Source organism: Alexandromys fortis, unplaced genomic scaffold, assembly GCF_014885135.2.
Source record: "Alexandromys fortis isolate MF-2015 unplaced genomic scaffold, M_Fortis_MF-2015_v1.1 scaffold_42, whole genome shotgun sequence".
Taxonomy (NCBI): Eukaryota; Metazoa; Chordata; class Mammalia; order Rodentia; family Cricetidae; genus Alexandromys; species Alexandromys fortis.
The window spans coordinates 7710888-7727563 of NW_026067934.1; the positions used below are offsets into that span (position 1 = coordinate 7710888).

At 47.1% G+C, this 16676-nt stretch overlaps 1 protein-coding gene across 1 annotated transcript in view; it reads right to left on the minus strand.

Moving 5' to 3' along the window:
- The window catches only part of Prkce (protein kinase C epsilon), a 514828-nt gene that overhangs the window by 193705 nt on the left and 304447 nt on the right, over window positions 1–16676 (minus strand). Inside the window, exons 3-6 of the mRNA XM_050146031.1 lie at window positions 7968–8127; window positions 6166–6200; window positions 4848–4933; window positions 277–406 (exon numbers count right to left, since the gene is read on the minus strand). Of these exons, the coding sequence (XP_050001988.1) occupies window positions 277–406; window positions 4848–4933; window positions 6166–6200; window positions 7968–8127 (411 nt within the window). The remainder of the gene's footprint in view (window positions 1–276; window positions 407–4847; window positions 4934–6165; window positions 6201–7967; window positions 8128–16676) is intronic.

Below are 16676 nucleotides of genomic sequence, written 5' to 3' on the forward strand. Positions count from 1 at the left end.
TTAAATCTTCATTTTGTTTTCCCGAGTTATGAGCCACTTGACGAGCCTCAGCCGCATCTTCCTTGCCAGGTTTCCTCCACACTCATGGGCACTCTCTTCAAAGAGAGGTCTTCAAAGGTACCCAGTCAGAGGACGATGGCTTATCAAGGGTTAATGCTATAGGCAAATCTGAAACCCACTTTAGAAAGTCATGCTATACGGACAGAATGCTTTTACAAAAGGAGAGAGGAGAGGGGCATTGGTATTGGGCTGAGGGGTCAGGAGATGGAGACTCACCTTTACACTGCAAGCCCTGCCGCAAGAGGCCCCAGAGCAGAGAGCCACAGTGGTCACAGAAGGTGGGGACCTTGTAGTTGTGGATCCCGAACTTGTGGGGCATGTTGACACTGAACCGCTGGGAGCCCACCTGCAGGACAGGAAGAGAGAGCATCAGCACCCAGGAAGACACGGCATCAGCACCCAGCTCCTCTAGGAAGCTGACTGCTCCCAGGATTCTAGGATGGATTCTTAGAGATTCCCATCCTCCGAAGGCACACGTCATTGCAGGCTCCTGAAGAGAACCTCTCCTCCAGCCCAGCTTTCCCTTTCATAGTCGTCCTAATTCACAGACGAGAGGAGACTGCTTCCCACACATGCCCCTTTATGACATTAGGCTTCTGCACAATCGTAGCACACAGTTAGCAGTGACCACCTTACACAGAAGTCACTCACAAGACATCACTGTGTGCATTCAGCTCTGGTTGTGCACAGAGGTCTAGGTGGGAGGAGAGAAGCTCCCAGCAGCTGATGAGGGGACCGAGGAGCCCATAGGACATGGGACAGCAACACAGTATGGAAGATAAAGACAGTTATCAGAGTGACGAACACTGGTGGGCACCATTGCCTTAAACTCTACTACCACAGCTTGGGGTGGGCTCCTGCTTCCTCAGCATCACTGACAAGGAAACAAAAGCAGTGTGGGAGTCAGAAAGATGCCCACAAACCCAGCAGATGCAAATCAGTCTCCTGTCCCCACATGTCTGACTTCACAGCTCGAGGCTCGTGTCTGCTCTACTGCTATTTGCTCGTTACTGAAAGGTGAAGGTCAGGACAGACAGGGAGGACGCAGGAAGAAACTTAGGCGTCTGGGATGTGGGCTGAGCTCCACCAGCAAACCTCTAGTGTGGTCTCATTCCGATTTCCTGCAACCTCGGGTTTCTGACCTGATGTCACAGGAGAGCGGGGTCAGTGAAACAATGGAGGGGAAGAGATGGGGACATGAAAAGTGCCACAGAGCCACGAGTCACCAACCAGTGCAGTCTACTCTCCTGGGTCTTCTCAGAACCTTTGAGAGCTACTCCTTGCCATCTGGTGAAGCAGCCACATGAACCTGCCCCTTCCCAGTCAGGGCAGGAAGCCATGAGATGAAGACGCCGATGACTCTACAGTCAGGGAGGGGGTGTGTACAGTGTATCTTTGATTGTCAGCTGAATGTGGCACGGAAAGGCCCCCTTGGAGGACTCGGGAGTAATGCACGCTGGGTGCAGACCCTGATTAGAGTGTGAAGCCGTGACTAGGGGTCCTCGTCACTCAGCTTCCAGAAAAGCCAGTCCTTCCATGGTACCAGAATGCTACTGTACCTCCTCCATACACGGGCATCCATTAGAATCCCATCAGAGTACAAATTCTCCAGGTATAGCGAGAACAGCTGTGCCCACCACCTTAGGTTTATCAGAGTGTCAAGTGTCAACCATGCACCTTCCTTTCTGACTCCTAAGGTTGGATGAGGTCACTGCGCCCGCTCTAGTACTATAGTTCTGAAGACATGGTAGACATGTAATAAGAAGAGAAGCCAACCCACCAGGAATAATTTAATAAATATATGAATGACAGACTAAGGTAGAAAGGTACAGAAGCTTGGCCCACGTGATCAGGAGGCCCTTATGGGGTTGGAGACAGATGTATGAATTTCAGTTGGGATCAACAAAGACTCCAGGCAGCTTGAGAGATGGCTCAGAGTTTACAATCACTGGTTGCTCTTCCAGAGGTTCAGAGTTCAATTCCCAGCATCCACACAATGGCTCACAATCATATACAATGAGATCTGATGTCCTCTTCTGGCATGGAGCACCATATATATAAACTAAAATAAATCTTAAAAAAATATTTTTAAGAAAATCCCAGTTACTCCAAGGTATTAGAGAACAATGAGAAGACAATGGGAGATACCAGAGTCCTAAGGAGGAGCAAACACGAAGACAGCACACACGCAAGTGAACACATTCATGTGGGTATCAGCACACATATATACACTCCTACTGTGGAGTGCACATGGGCAAAACTCCCAGAGACAACAGAGGAGGAAGAACAGGGCAGGGAGAGAATTGCAAGGTTAAAGGAAACGAAAGGCGGTTGACACGAAGACAGGGTATTCTTGCTTCCTGCAACAATAAGGGGTATGCAGACTGTCAGACATGAGACACGTGACTGGCTAAGTGCTCAAGAAGCCCACCATCAGAGCCGATTGGTTTTCCTTTGAGATGGAGTCTTTCTATGTGGTCCAAGCTGGCTTCACGCTTGCTATTAAGGTAGGAGCCCTTTTTAGTAAGTGTTTCCCAAATGCTGGGAAAGCAGCGTTTGGGGCTGCAAGTGTTTGTGGTGTGTGCAGATGCAGTGCATTCGTTATACTGCAAACAGTGACTCAGAGGAACGGACTCAAAGACAAGACACCCAACGGAGAGGTACTCAGTGTCCTTTGCCAATGCAATGGGGAGAACCGGATGGGCAATCCACTCCACCATACTAAGTAGCCCCACTCGAGATCCTGGCCATTTTTCTCCGGGGATGCAGGCCACATTTAGGGGCATGCATCACTGGGGATATGACTGCTAAATCTGCCAGCAAAGACAGAAGGAAACATCAGGGGCCAGATTAAGTGGGAACTGTGTGTTTCCCATCTCATCTTGCTACTGTACAAATCCCAGAGTCTTTTGGGACATTTCCCTTTCAGGAAGTGAGGAAAAGCTTCAGAAACCTGAGGTTCCCAGGCGATCATACCTGTGAGAACTACGAAGTCTGGGCATATGAGCTCTTTGCTTCTACTGGACTGGGCACAATGCCTGCCACAAAGGAAGTGCCCAGTAAATAGTCAACGGAATGTTCATAGGAAGGAAGTGGAGCAGTAAATGCCCTATCTCCCTCCCCATCGTCTTGTAAAAGTAAGGCAGTAACAATGTCCTGTAGGTTATCATCCTAGGTCAGCAGTCAGGAGAGCCAGCTGCCAGGTGGTACGTTATTTTTCCTTCCTTGGGACAGGGTCACATGTCTCTCAGGCTGACCTTGAACTTGCTATGAAACCAAGAATAACCCTGAACTTTGTCCTCTTGCCTCCATCTTCCTAGTGCTGGGATTACAGGTGCGCACCACCATGCTTGGTTTCTAGTACTGGTGATTGAACCTAGGGCCTTCTGCATGCTAGACAAACTCTCTACCAACTTAGTTGTAGTCCAGGCACTGGTTTTCACATTCAACCAGGACAACAGAAGCCCTTGTAAACAGCTGTGGGGATTGAGCCTCAGTTTACCCTCAGAGCACAGGCGGCTCGACCTCAGCCTCGTGCCTGGCTGCTTTCAGAGACAAGCACAAAGCAAGAGGAGACCCAAAGATGAGAAATGTCTCAAATGCGAAGCTCCGTATCTGCCTGACCACTTTCAGGAAGTGGACAGAAGGACGGTGTAGGTCACTTCTGGGAACTCAGGTTCTAAGCTTCCTTCACTTTAACCCCAGTGGCCAGTACTCCCAGAGTTCCCGGGCCTGGGTCCAGTACCATGATTGTGCAGGAGTCTTTACAGCTGGAACTGAGAGCTTACCTCTGAAATTCAGCCCGGCCCCATCACCTTCTCACATTCTGCCTGCCATGTCCCCTCAGCAGGGTCTTCTGGCCTACCAGTGGTACCACTATCTTGATTCTTAGAGGAAACCAGGCTCCCTTGTGGAATTCCACATCCCAGTAGTGCTGGGAATTCCCTTACAGCCAGTCTGACACTGACTTCTAAGCTTGAGAGACAGGGAGTCCACGCTCAAACTCTAAGACAGGACATGGCTCTTTCTCATTGTAGCTATGTGTCCTGGGCAAATTTTGTGGCCACTCTGCTGTTCCTTGTCTCTCTGTGCTAAGACGAAGACAGTAATATCTAGTCTTCCTTAAAGTTACAATGGGGTGAAATGACATGTTGAAGTGCTTCTGAGTCAGGCTGAGTAAGTACTCAGAGATGTCATCTAGTCTCTCTAAGCCCTCCTCGGGCTGCTCACACCTCTCTGTTTCTGACTATCTCACTAGGGGATGGCTCCTGCTGTGTGCTGGTCCCATTTGCTTATCACCTGCAAGTGGACACATCACTGTGCCATTTCAGGGTTCCAGTGGGGCAAAGAAACAAGACTCCACATCTCAAAGCCAGACATCGTGGCACACACCTTTAACCCCGGCACTCTGGAGGCAGAGGCAGGTGGATTTCTGTGAGTTAGAGACTATATAGTGAGTTCCCAGACAGCCGGAGCTACACAGTAAGACCCTGTCTTGAAGATACATTAATAAATAAATGGATAAATAAATCTATGGATCTCCACATTTCACTCATGGTCTGCAGCTCTGGGCTCCTGGTTCACTCTGGTCAAACTAACTTAGAGCTGTGTTCATTCAAGAGGCAGTGCTTCAAGCCAGCAGGCGGTGGTCACCTTTCATTCCTGCTCCATACAAGGAAGACAACGGCAGGATCTCAGAGTGCTAAGGTTCCCTTGCAAAGCAGGGGTAGAGAAGGGAGAGGCTGGTACAGAAGAAAGCACAGAATTCCAGTGTTGTAAATATTTACCTCGTCAGGGGTTTCCTGTTTCTTTAGGCCAGCACACTTGGTAATAATGAGCTCATGACATCGCTTGTGGACGACGCAAGTGCAAACTGCAGATGAGAAAAACATAAGAAGCCCTGAGTGAGGAAGCGAGATTCCACCCGAGATTTAATCAGGTCTCGGCAGAGACAAGACCAGAGCTGTGCCCCTTCAGACAATGTCCTAATCTAATCTAATCCCCTTGTTAAGCCTTTAATGCAGTGTTTCAAACACTCTGCACCAGGACTCTGGGGCTTCCTAAACATCCCGCAGAAGGAGGAAAGGACGGTTGACGGGCGATGGTTGACGGGCGATGGTTGACGGGCGCTGCTGAGCTCCCCTGCTGCCATCCGCTGAGGTCAGCGACCACCCAGCTCTCCACGGAGCCCTCTCTATTAAAGGTTCTGGACTGCTCCTCATTTTCCACTCAGGACCATGTCACAAGGACGTTTCATTTGGGGTCAGGACTGGAACATATAACACAGGAGTCCTTGGGCTTAAAAAAAAAATCTGCTTTCTGATCACCATGTACAAAACTTAAAAATTTCCGTTGACTTTAGTAAGTCTACAAAATGTGACCTGTAACTCTAGCTACAAGGTCACGGGGCAGTGTTAAAAGGAGGTAATAGGTCATCAGTAGTTAAGGAGGTGACTGTCTGCATACATACTGTCCCAAATCACAGCAACCATTAACAAAACCACCCCCAAGTTCTGCCTGAAGTTAGACTCTCAAGGGAGACCACATCTCATTTCCGCCCACCAGACCAACTTGACCTTGCATCTGTAGTCAATTAACTAGAGAAGTGGAATCATCAACACCTCGAGTGGGCTCTAAGTGCTTAAAAATGATTCCGTAGCAGACATCACACAAAGAGAATCAGCAAGAACCATACAGGGTTACTAACAAGCCAGTGAGAGAGTGCCTTCCAAGAGCCTGAGGAGGGCGAGCAGAGAGAACACACAGACCCGAGGAAGACAGGAGACTCCTCTAACTGAAATGTTACATCTACCAGAAAAAAAACAAACACTATTGCCTTCTGCGACTGCAGCCAAAATGCTAGGTGAAGGGCACTTGCTGGGGCGGTACAGACAGGAGGTACTTCTGCGGCATGTATCATACATGTATGTAGGAGTGATGGCCAGGCAGTGACAAAGTTGAAAGGTCACATTTCTTAGAGAGGGAGGACAATGGGATTGTACACAGGCTCTACACATATCCAACCTAGCAAGAACCTTCCAGAAGGGGTTATCATCTTAACCTAACCACAGGTCCCAAAAGCCAAGTTCATAAAATGCCTCTTACCTTGACATTGGTATCCCTGTTTTCCTATGACACCCCTGAAAGGAAAAAGACAGAATTTTACTAGGTCAAAAAATAAACACACAAAGCCACCCAGTTCTGGTCACCATCCATGCTGTAGTGAGTACCGTGGCGTCTGCTGAGTAGTGTGACTTCACTGCCACTTGGAGAGTTAGACATGCCTTCCAGGAGGCCACAGGGACAGCCTCACCTGTGGAGCAGGTACAAGGCCTACTATATCAGGATTTGGTGTCTTGTGCAAACACTCACACCGGTGGGGGTAGCAGTATTCTAGAAATCCACCAGGGATCCTGCTTGTTCTGGACAGAAGTCGGTCAATTAAAACACCCCTTCCTCGTGGATATAAAGGACATTCCTCAACTTCTAGCACCAGGGCACACCCCAGAAGGCTCTGTGATGGTGGATAAGGCTTGCCATTGACTGGCATATATCCTGGGCACCCCAAAGCTTGTCAAGAAATATGGGCAGTCTACAGTTAGGACTGAGGACTCAGTGGTTCAATTAGTCATTGGAGGTTCCTTCCACAGCCACAGCAGGGTTTTGTGAAGGCTAGTTAGCTTGGAAACAGTCAAACGCAGGCCGCCATGTCCCTGTCCTCAGTGTACCTAAAAATTTACGTCTGCTGCTTCACACTGAGATACCTCTGCTTGACTATACAAACACATTCCAGAGCGCCCTACAGTCCTCAGCCAAGAAGAAGGAGCCACAGGTCATTGGGCCATTCTCCGGAACTAGAAATTGGGGTGTTCCCCACAAGCCCATAGGAAGATTCAGCCAGTGAGACCATCCACTCATCTCATAACCCACACAGGAATGGCAGGCCTGGGACACGGAGTCACGGCTGCTAGCAAGACGCACTGTGGAGAGCGCTGCTTCTGCTTCAGCTGGGGCTGTCTAAGCTGCATCACTTCAAGTGGCCAAGCCAACCCCAGTGACCTGCTCAATGACTTCTAAAACCTAACGGTTCCGTAGAAGCCCAATTCAGATGTTCACACTGAAACTTGTCCTCATTGGCTCTCCTCACTGGATTCCAATACACTGATTTCTGCTCCAGCTTCAAAGAGCTCGGAGAATATGTCGAAATGTCTGCTTTTTTTTTTTTTTTACTTTTTTAAAATATGCACAGTAAAATACACTTTTGTAAAAAATATCAGCATCTCCTTCCTGTGAGACATTTAGATCTCACACCCTCGCGCCAGCTGTTTTATTAAGGCAAACCTGTACTGTCACCGTCAGAGTCTCCAGGGCTGATCTCAGCTTCGCGCTCTCTGATGAGACTCGGGGAGAGCAAAAGGCTTTCCTTATTGAGGTCTGTCTTTTAAACTTTAAAATCAGAGCTCCAAACAAAGACAACACAATTACTATAGAAAGAGCTCTGAATGTTAACACACAGCACACCTGGACTTCTATTAGAGAAACCACTCCTTTGTTCCAGATGAAAACACAATGCTTCTGCCCGCAAGAACGTTGCTTCGTTCATTATTTGCTTTCATGGGAAAGTCAGTCTCTCTCTCTCTCTCTCTCTCTCTCTCTCTCTCTCTCTCTCTCTCTCTCTCTCTCTCCACACTGTGACCTGGAACAGCTATGTAGACCAGGCTGGCCTCGAACTCACTGCTTCCCAAGTGATGGGATCACAGCCATGCACCCCCATGCCCAGGAGAAAACCTCTCTCATTTACATCAGCACTATTGATTGAGGTTAACCTTCTCCCACCCCACACCTGATCCCTGCCTTCTCACCATAGGGAAGCAAGAACCTGGGGTTGTCGGGAGAAAGGAACTTACCAGATGAAATCTCTGCAGTGGGAGCAGTAGGTGGGCTGCCGAAGGTAGGTGGCCATGAACTTGTGGCCATTGACCTGGTGGACCCTGCGCCTGACAGCCCCTTGCCGCTTCCTCGGCCGCATGCGCTCCCTGAACACTCGTTCTTCATTGTCTTTAGGGGCTGCAGAAAGACACAAGCAGAAAGAAGACCACGTGGGTTAGTGCACCTTAACACTGGCCTTCAGGCAGGGGTCGGCTGGGTGGGAGGCAGCCTTTCTGCTGCCAGAGGGGCTGAGGGTTCCGAAGGGGCTCAGTGCTCAGCTGGTAGAAGTGCGCATCCAAGGGGATGAACCCCGAATTCGTGTACATCTCCTCATGTCTGCCTGCATCCTCAGAGTCGACCCCATTCCAGACTCTTCTCCCAGCCATCCCATTTCTTCATGCCCCCTTTGCCCAACCTGCACGTTTTGAGAGTCACGCGGATCAAAGTGTTTAATGTTCAACCTTAGCAAACTTTTAGGTGGTGTGAGCTTGGAAAGACAGAATCAGATCCAGAGGCTGGAGAAATGACTTAGTGGATAAGAGTGATGGCTGCTCTTACAGAGGACTCGGGTTCAATTTCCAGAAGCCACGCAGAGGCTCACAACTGTCTACAACTCAGGTTCCAGGGAATCTGACACCCTCACACCAATGCACATAAAATAAAATAAAATAAAATAAAATAAAATAAAATAATAAAGTAGTTTAAAAAAAAGAGTCCAATCTCTTGCCACGAGTCTCTGCAGGCACCTCTCAATAAATGGGGTCACTCTGTTGAGCACACAGCGTGGCTGCAAGGCTGGTGCTGGGAATCCCTATTGACTTACTGCCCGGCTCTGAGTCATAGCTATCTAATAAATCTAACTTCTCCCTTCTCCCTCATCTTCAGATTAGAACAATCGATCCTTTTCAAAGGTCAGAAGGAATGAGGGAGAAAGGAAGGGAGGGGGAGAGAAGGGAGGGAGGGAGGGAGAGAGGGAGGGAGGGAGCCCACCACCATGAAAGCAGAGTGCTCCTCCGAAGCTCAGAGCACTGAGAGAAGAGCATCAAATTGGGTCCCTGAAGGCGGAGGAGAGAAGGTGGTCCCAGGGAACAAATGCCCAGGTGTGTGAGTGAGTCACAGCACCCAGGTGGCCTGGTCACCACTCACTGGGAGCCTGCCCTGAGCTCTGAGGCTGCAGAGCTAACACAGCTCGAGATGATGAAGACAGGTTCTGCCTGTTGTACCTCCTGGTCTTCAGCTTCCTTGGGATTCCTTGCTAACTGGTGACTATTGCTTCCAAATGTTCCCAGTGACATCAGCTCCTCCTGATGAAATGAGCCTGTCATTTCCTACCCTGCCAGATGCAGGACGCTTAACCTGCTAACCAGGTCTCACAGGAACACCCCTGGTGGCTTAACACAGAGATCTCTTGGTGCGTATATATGTGCATGTATGAGTGTGCATACACACGTGTGTGTGCACAGTCACAGTATACAGAGGAGATTAGAGGACGACTATCAGGAGTTGGTTCCCTCCTCCTACCACACGGGTCCTGGGGACAGAACGCATGGCATCAGACTTGGCACCAGGCTCCTTTATGCACTGGGGCATCTCACTAGCCCCGAGCATCCCCTAGTTTTCATAAGAAGAAAGTAAATAACTAAAAATCCAATCTATGTGGCAGGAATATTTGTCACAAACCGGATCAACAGAACCTAACCCCAACCCTGGCATGATGGGATGGAGATTCTTTTTGATAAAACAGAACCCACAGACGAAAGAGCGCAGCCCTGTACTTCTTCCCTAAGCCTCACCGCAGAACCCACTAAGGCAGTAGACCAGCTCCTAGTGCATCGAAGACACAATCGTATTTGCAAGTGTGCCAATTGTTTGCATCCTGAAAGACTCAGTTTTCAGTTAAAGATGAGAAGTTCAATTTTCTCCAAGGAAGTCTGCCTGAACTCTCGCAGAGTCTCCCTGCGCGCCTCCCCTCTCAGCTTTCTGCAGAGAAGACCGGTAGTTTAATCAAATGTCCCGAACTGTGTTCACTCTGATTTAGAGGGGAAATGTGGCAACCAACGAGGATAGCTGCGTTGATTTTCAGATACCCCTGGGAGGGGCCATGGATACTGATGGGACATTATAAAGTCATGCAGGTAAGTGGAAGGAAGGCGTCTGTGCAGGTCAAGCTGCAGCCAGGGGTCACTCACGCACACTGGGGTCTGTCTGAACAGGACTTCCTTAAATATTTTTATTACTTCATCTCCTGCACACATCTGCCTGCCTTTTAAGTTGGATTTTATGCCAGTGTATGTGGAGACAGCAGGCCATGGAGGCTCAGGTCTAAATTCCCACCACCCCGGAGTCAGCGGCAAGAGGATGGCTGTAAGTTCAAGGCCAGCCTGGGCTAGAGAATGGGACCCTGTTCAACTTGGAGTCTCTGTGGTCATCAGGAAACTAGAAAGATGTCATTGCAAATGGGGATGTCTTCCGGGAAGAGGGAGGTAGAACACGGGCTGCACTAAAGTGGAGGGGCAAGCTAGGTGGAAAAGCTTAAGTTGAGAGTGAAGTGTGAGGATGGGGGCAAGGGATGAGGGTCCAAGGGTTAATCAGAAAGAAGGATGTATGAAAAAGCCATGTGAAACCTACTATTTTATAGAGCAATTAAAAAATATACACTTGGGGTTGGGGAGGACAGTATGCATGACTGGACAATGCTACTCCTAAAACTATGGGTTATTAAACACAATTTCCAGTATTGGAGAGTTAATGAGTTGTTGGTCAGGGAAACGAGAGGCTCTGCTTTTGCTCTTGGCTGCTCACCAGCACGAGTTGATAGGACTCTTACTGGAGACATTGTGTACCTTCCCTGTAAGACATCAAGCTAGAACTGAGCTAGAGGCTTCCTCTCGACCTGAGCTGATAGCTAACTATTGTGTTGTCTGAAGCAGTAAGGAAATCCCCTAAAACCTTAAAAAAAAAGAGCTGCTGGATGACCCAGTACCCCCAGCCTTGGCTACACCCCAGAGAATGGAAATCAGAAGTTTGAAGCTATGTTTGCTCTCACAGTTTTAATGTAAGCATTGTCTGCATTAGCAAAGACAGATGCAACTAAATGTCCACTGATGATTGGGCAGCTGTGGAGAAATGTGATAAACGCACAAAGGTGGGTTTACAGAATCACACAGAGAAGGAAACCCTGCCATTTGGGATAAAAGGCATGAAAGACACCATGCTAAGCAAAACAAGCCAGTCACAGAACACAGACTCCATAACACCACATACATAGGGACTCATAAACAGTCAAACTTAGAGAAGCAGAGAGTAGAAATGGTGGTTTCTAGGGCATGGAAGGAAGCAGAATCAGGGTGGTGTTAACGGTACCAAGGTTCAAAGCAAGTAAGACCTAGATGTCAGTCTACAGCATGCTCCTCTTGCTCACAATATTGTATTATACACTGAAACATTTGCCAAGAGTGTGGCTCCTATATTAAAGGCTATCACAAAGGTAAATAAAAAATAAATTTTAGCTTCCATGGCAGGGGCAATGCATAGTGTATCACTTTCCTCTGAGATGAAACCTTTCAACTGAAAGGGAAGCCCATTAAGATTCAGGATGGTTAGCCAGGTGTATTTGCCCATTCATTTGGGAGGCTGAGGCAGGTGAAACTTTATCAAGGCCAGCCTGGTCTACATAGCTACATAGTGAACTTCTGACAAGACAAGGCTACACAGTGAACACACACACACACACACGCACACACACACACACACACACACACGATACAGGATATTCTAAGGGGAGGTAAAATGTTCCATCCTGCAGGGAAGCTTGCTAAACTAGGGCGTAAACAATTCAAAAGATTCAGAAAGTCCCTGAAACTGGGCAGAAACATTATGACCTTCTTTTGCAAGCATATAGAAGCTGTAAAGACCGCTAAAAGACATTGTCAGATGAGACCAGCTGTCTGCAAGAATGTTCAGACCAACTGAGCTGCCTGAAAAAGGCACTCCCCAACTTTTCAGGCTGCCTTTAAGTAAGGTGAGTTCCAGGGTTCCAACTTTCGTGAGCCATGACCCATGTTGGGGTAGACTTTGGTGATATAACTGCTTCTAAGTGATTTCTACTTGTAAGGCCTTACCACATTTGGTTAAGCACTCCTTACTTTGGTCTGTGTTCTGTTCTTTATCTGTGGTGAATAGATGTTTGTTTATGCTTCTCTAGGGAAAGTGTCATACAACAGATGTGTGTGTATGTGTGTGTGTGTACACATCATGTGTGACAGATATGTAAGTGAGGGATACACATCCATTTGGATATGATATATTAATATTATACCTTATAGCATATATAATTAATATAATGATATATTATGATATACAGTACACGTAATCCGATGAACCATTTGGAAATGTAAACATCATGCCTAAATACGTCAGACTTTATTTCCCAAGAAAAAAACATTTTACTTTTTTGTTATTGTTGCTGGTTTTTAAGATAGAGAGACACATTACAGGAAGCTGCACCCATGAAATCATAACAACATGGTCATATAAATAAGACCTGCACAGCAACAACAGCAGTTGACATCTCAGCATGGATGAGGGAAATCTTACAAGGCCTCACTCCTAGATGGAGAGCTGCAGGCAATCATGGCTGCTATGTGGAGAATCATCTGCCCAGGGACAAGCTCCCTGACAGGTTGTCAAATCCCAAGTGGTCAGCTCTAAACACACACACACACTCATATCACACGTACCACACACACACATTCATACCACACATCACATGTACACACACAACACAACACATACATACACATGTACACACACCACATATACATACATATACACACACTTAACACACACCACACCCACATTTACACCACATAACACACACTAACACATACTCATACCACAAATTCACACAAAACACTCATACACTCACACATATTGTGTAGGATTAGTAATTAAAAAATATCATGAATTTGACAGGGAACAGAGAGGAAACATGAGAGGAGTTGGAGTGGGGAGAAGGGGGTGGAAATGATGCAAACACAGAACTCATATATGAAATTCTCAAAAATGTAAATGTAAAATATTTGCAGGAGAAATATAAAATACACACTCTTACTAGGAATTTTTTAAATGCAAAACAGAACGTTATTACTATGCAATGGACATACAATTTCCTAACAAATACCTAACAAAGCAACAACTTTGTTTTAAAATGATATCTGTTACTAGGAGGAAACTAATTTATTCATTTACTCCTTGAGGAAATGGCAGAGGACATACATTTTCAGAAAGCGATATTAGAATGCATAGCAAACACAAACATAACTGCAATGAAATCTGACCTGGCAATTCCTTAGGAAGCAGCGCTAAGTAAACGACTGGATACAAACAAAAGCTATTTAAGCATGAACTACCGATCCCCACCGCACGGCTACAGGAGCCGACAAAGAAAAATAACTTGTCCAAGACTCAGACAATGGTCTAAAGATGCGTTACATCCACAGCAATTCAAAACCACGTGCAAACACCAAGACAGCGTGAGAAACGAACAAAGCACTCTCTATACCATGACCCTGTATCAACCAACAGGCTGGGGTACCAGCAAAGAATCACACCATGCCAGAATAACTGGATAATAGTCTAAAAAAATTGTTCTCCAGGATTCTTTTCAAAGTTTTTTTTTCTGCCTAGATCACCAAGTAACACAGTGGCTCTCTAGTGGTTGGCTGTCTCCCTGGCATGAGCAGAAGAAAGGGGCCTTGGAGAGCAGGAGACAGAACAAATTTCTCCATCCTTTGCTCTATGAATTGCTTACTAATTCATAGGTAGGGTCTTGCTATGTAGTTCACGGCAGTTCTGGAATTTGCTCTGTAGCTCAGGTGGCCTTGAATGCACAACCAATCCTTTATTTCCAGAGTAGATCACAGGTGTGCACTACTTTGGCCACAAGGGGGCAAAGTCAAACAGGAAGTTGGCACCTCTCTATTACCTGCTCAGTTCCATTCCTGTTCAGTGACAAGCCAGAGTCATCGTGGGATTTCTGGTATCCAGGAAAAGTCATTATGCTTAGGAGAGACACACAGAACAAAAACATCCCCAGGCCCCTAGCCTGGGAACTTGACAAGTAACCCCAAGTATCCCTTAACACCTTTAGCTCTCTGAAGGATGCTCGCTGCTGCCTCTGGATACACCGTACCATACTTAGCTGGTGTGACTGTCCCTTTGACTACAGGACCCAGGCAGTTCTCAGATGTCTCATTTTATGACTCTATATGTCACTCAGCAGAAAGGGTCCCCAAAAGTGAGGGAAAGGCTAGCATTTAATATGTTTGTTTTGCAAAACTCTGTAAAGTAGAGAACCCGACTGGTAAGACAGAACAAGAACCCACAAAAAGACACAAGCTAAACATGTCGGCATCTGTGATAACCCCAAACCTCAGTGCATTCCAGGCATGTGTTCTACATCCTCCAATTACCCCATAAATTTCAAACTCCAGGAATTTTACACAGTAAATATCAAGCACCCCCAACATGGAGAACCATCTATAAGCGGCTGCAAGCAGGTGATACCAAGAACACCGTGTGGCTACTACTCTGTGCAAACAAATCTACCTGGTCCCCTTTCCTCGGTGGGAGGGATGATCTTTCCTTCCAGACTCGAGAGTACTCGGAGACTCCCGAAGAGGCAGGCGTGCCGCCAAGCACTATGCTCTTCTTGCTGGCAGGCAGGTCACTGAAGGAGTCACGCCTGCATCGTGCTCTTGCTAACCAGCCACATCTCTTTCCACACACACAAGCAGACAGAACTGAATATTACCTCTCAGGCGAGGCCATGGGCATCCTCAACACTGGTCCTCTAGAGATGTTTTTTACTTTAAGAACACCCAACAGGAAATTCACAGGCTATGGATTCTCGGGTACTTCCAGGCTTTGTGACTGCCAAATTCAAGGGATCACAGGCATGGTGGTCAGCCAGGGGCACTGCTGTTATTGCTCAGTACGGGATTATCCCTAAGGCACCAGGAGCTGTTCTTCAAGCAGGTCTCTTCCTGAGTTCTTGCCATTGGCTCCCCCCCCCCCTTTTTTTTTTGCAGGCATCAGGGGCATAGGCTAGATTTTTGTCTTTGTTGCAAACTTGACATTTCTATACAAGTCATTACTTTCTTTAGGTTTCTGGTTTTTGTTTTTGTTTCTTTGTTTTTAATCTAACAAGAGAGGGAAGACATCAGGGCCAGCTCAGACACTGGATTGGAAGGAGCAGGGCTGTGGCGCTTATCTTACCACCCAACAGGAGTATCTGAGTCTCTAGACGTATCTTTGAGGGTCTCTCCAGTGAGGTCTAACTGAAGGGGGATGACCCACCCCCAGTCTAGATGATACCATCCCTTAGGCTGGGGTTCATGTGAGCTGGGCACAGGCATTCATCTGATTCTTTCTTTCTCTTTCTTTTCTTTTCTCTCTCTCTCTCTCTCTCTCTCTTTCTTTCTTTCTTTCTTTCTTTCTTTCTTTCTTTCTTTCTTTCTTTCTTTCTTTATACAATATTCTTTCTGCATGTATGTCTGAAGGCCAGAAGAGGGCACCAGACCTCATTACAGATGGTTGTGAGCCACCATGTGGTTGCTGGGAATTGAACTCAGGACCTTTGGAAGAGCAGGCAATGCTCTTAACCACTGAGCCATCTCTCCAGCCCCTCATCTGATTCTTGACTGTGGATACAACAAAACCAGTTCACGCTTCCAACTGCCATGCCTTCCCATCGCAATGGGCTGCTTCTCTTTTAAACTTTGGGCTAAACAAGATCCCTGCCAGGTATAAGTCACAGGAATGAGGACCACAAGTCAGGCCCGGGCCTGAGGTACGTCAGATCACAACTCCTGGGAGTTCAGTTCAGTTTACCTTCAGTAGCTCCCTGGCTTGGGGTATATGGACTCATTAAGCTAAAACAAAACAAAACTCCAACGTCACTCAGTTGGAAAAAAAAAAAAAAACCAAACCAAATGAAGTCCTGCAGCATGAAAGCAGTGGTACTTCTTATCATCCATGAGAAAATGGGCGACGCTGTTTACATGTGAACAAATGCTTCATGACAGCAAGTTTTAAATATTAAGTAAATATTTATGTGGTGCCAAAGAATATTCCCTACATATTGTACTCACACAATACATTTTTAAAAACCCCCTTCATGTTCAAAACAGGAAAGAGGAAGCAGGAGCTGATTTCTTGGGAGAGATAGCTCTGTGTGTATCTTCCCAGAGTCAAAGCTTCATCATCAGAAGGTCTGGAAGCCGCAGCTAGGGAGCGGCTACCCGGTTCTCAGGGTGTGTCGTCTCATCAGGACAGCACTGGTCTCGCATTCACTACAAACCCTTTCCTTCTTCCTTTCGGAATGCCGTTTGCTGTGTTCACAGCAGAACTTAAATTCTCTCCAGTCATGGAAAGAAAACCGTAGCTGGTATATACTCTCCATGGGGGTAAAACCCAATGTATGAAGACACTGAAGGCTGATGGAGCAGAAGGTACAGCCCGGTGTAAACAGACACAAGCTACTGTAGGACAGTGGGAAATGAGGTAGACACACCCCTGCCCCAGGGCCTATGGTGAACAGTGCCAAGTGCCTGCGGCAGAGAGAAAGATCACTTCAGCAGGAAGTCAGCTTGCCTTGTGGCTGTGTTCCTTCCTTTACCAGCTCA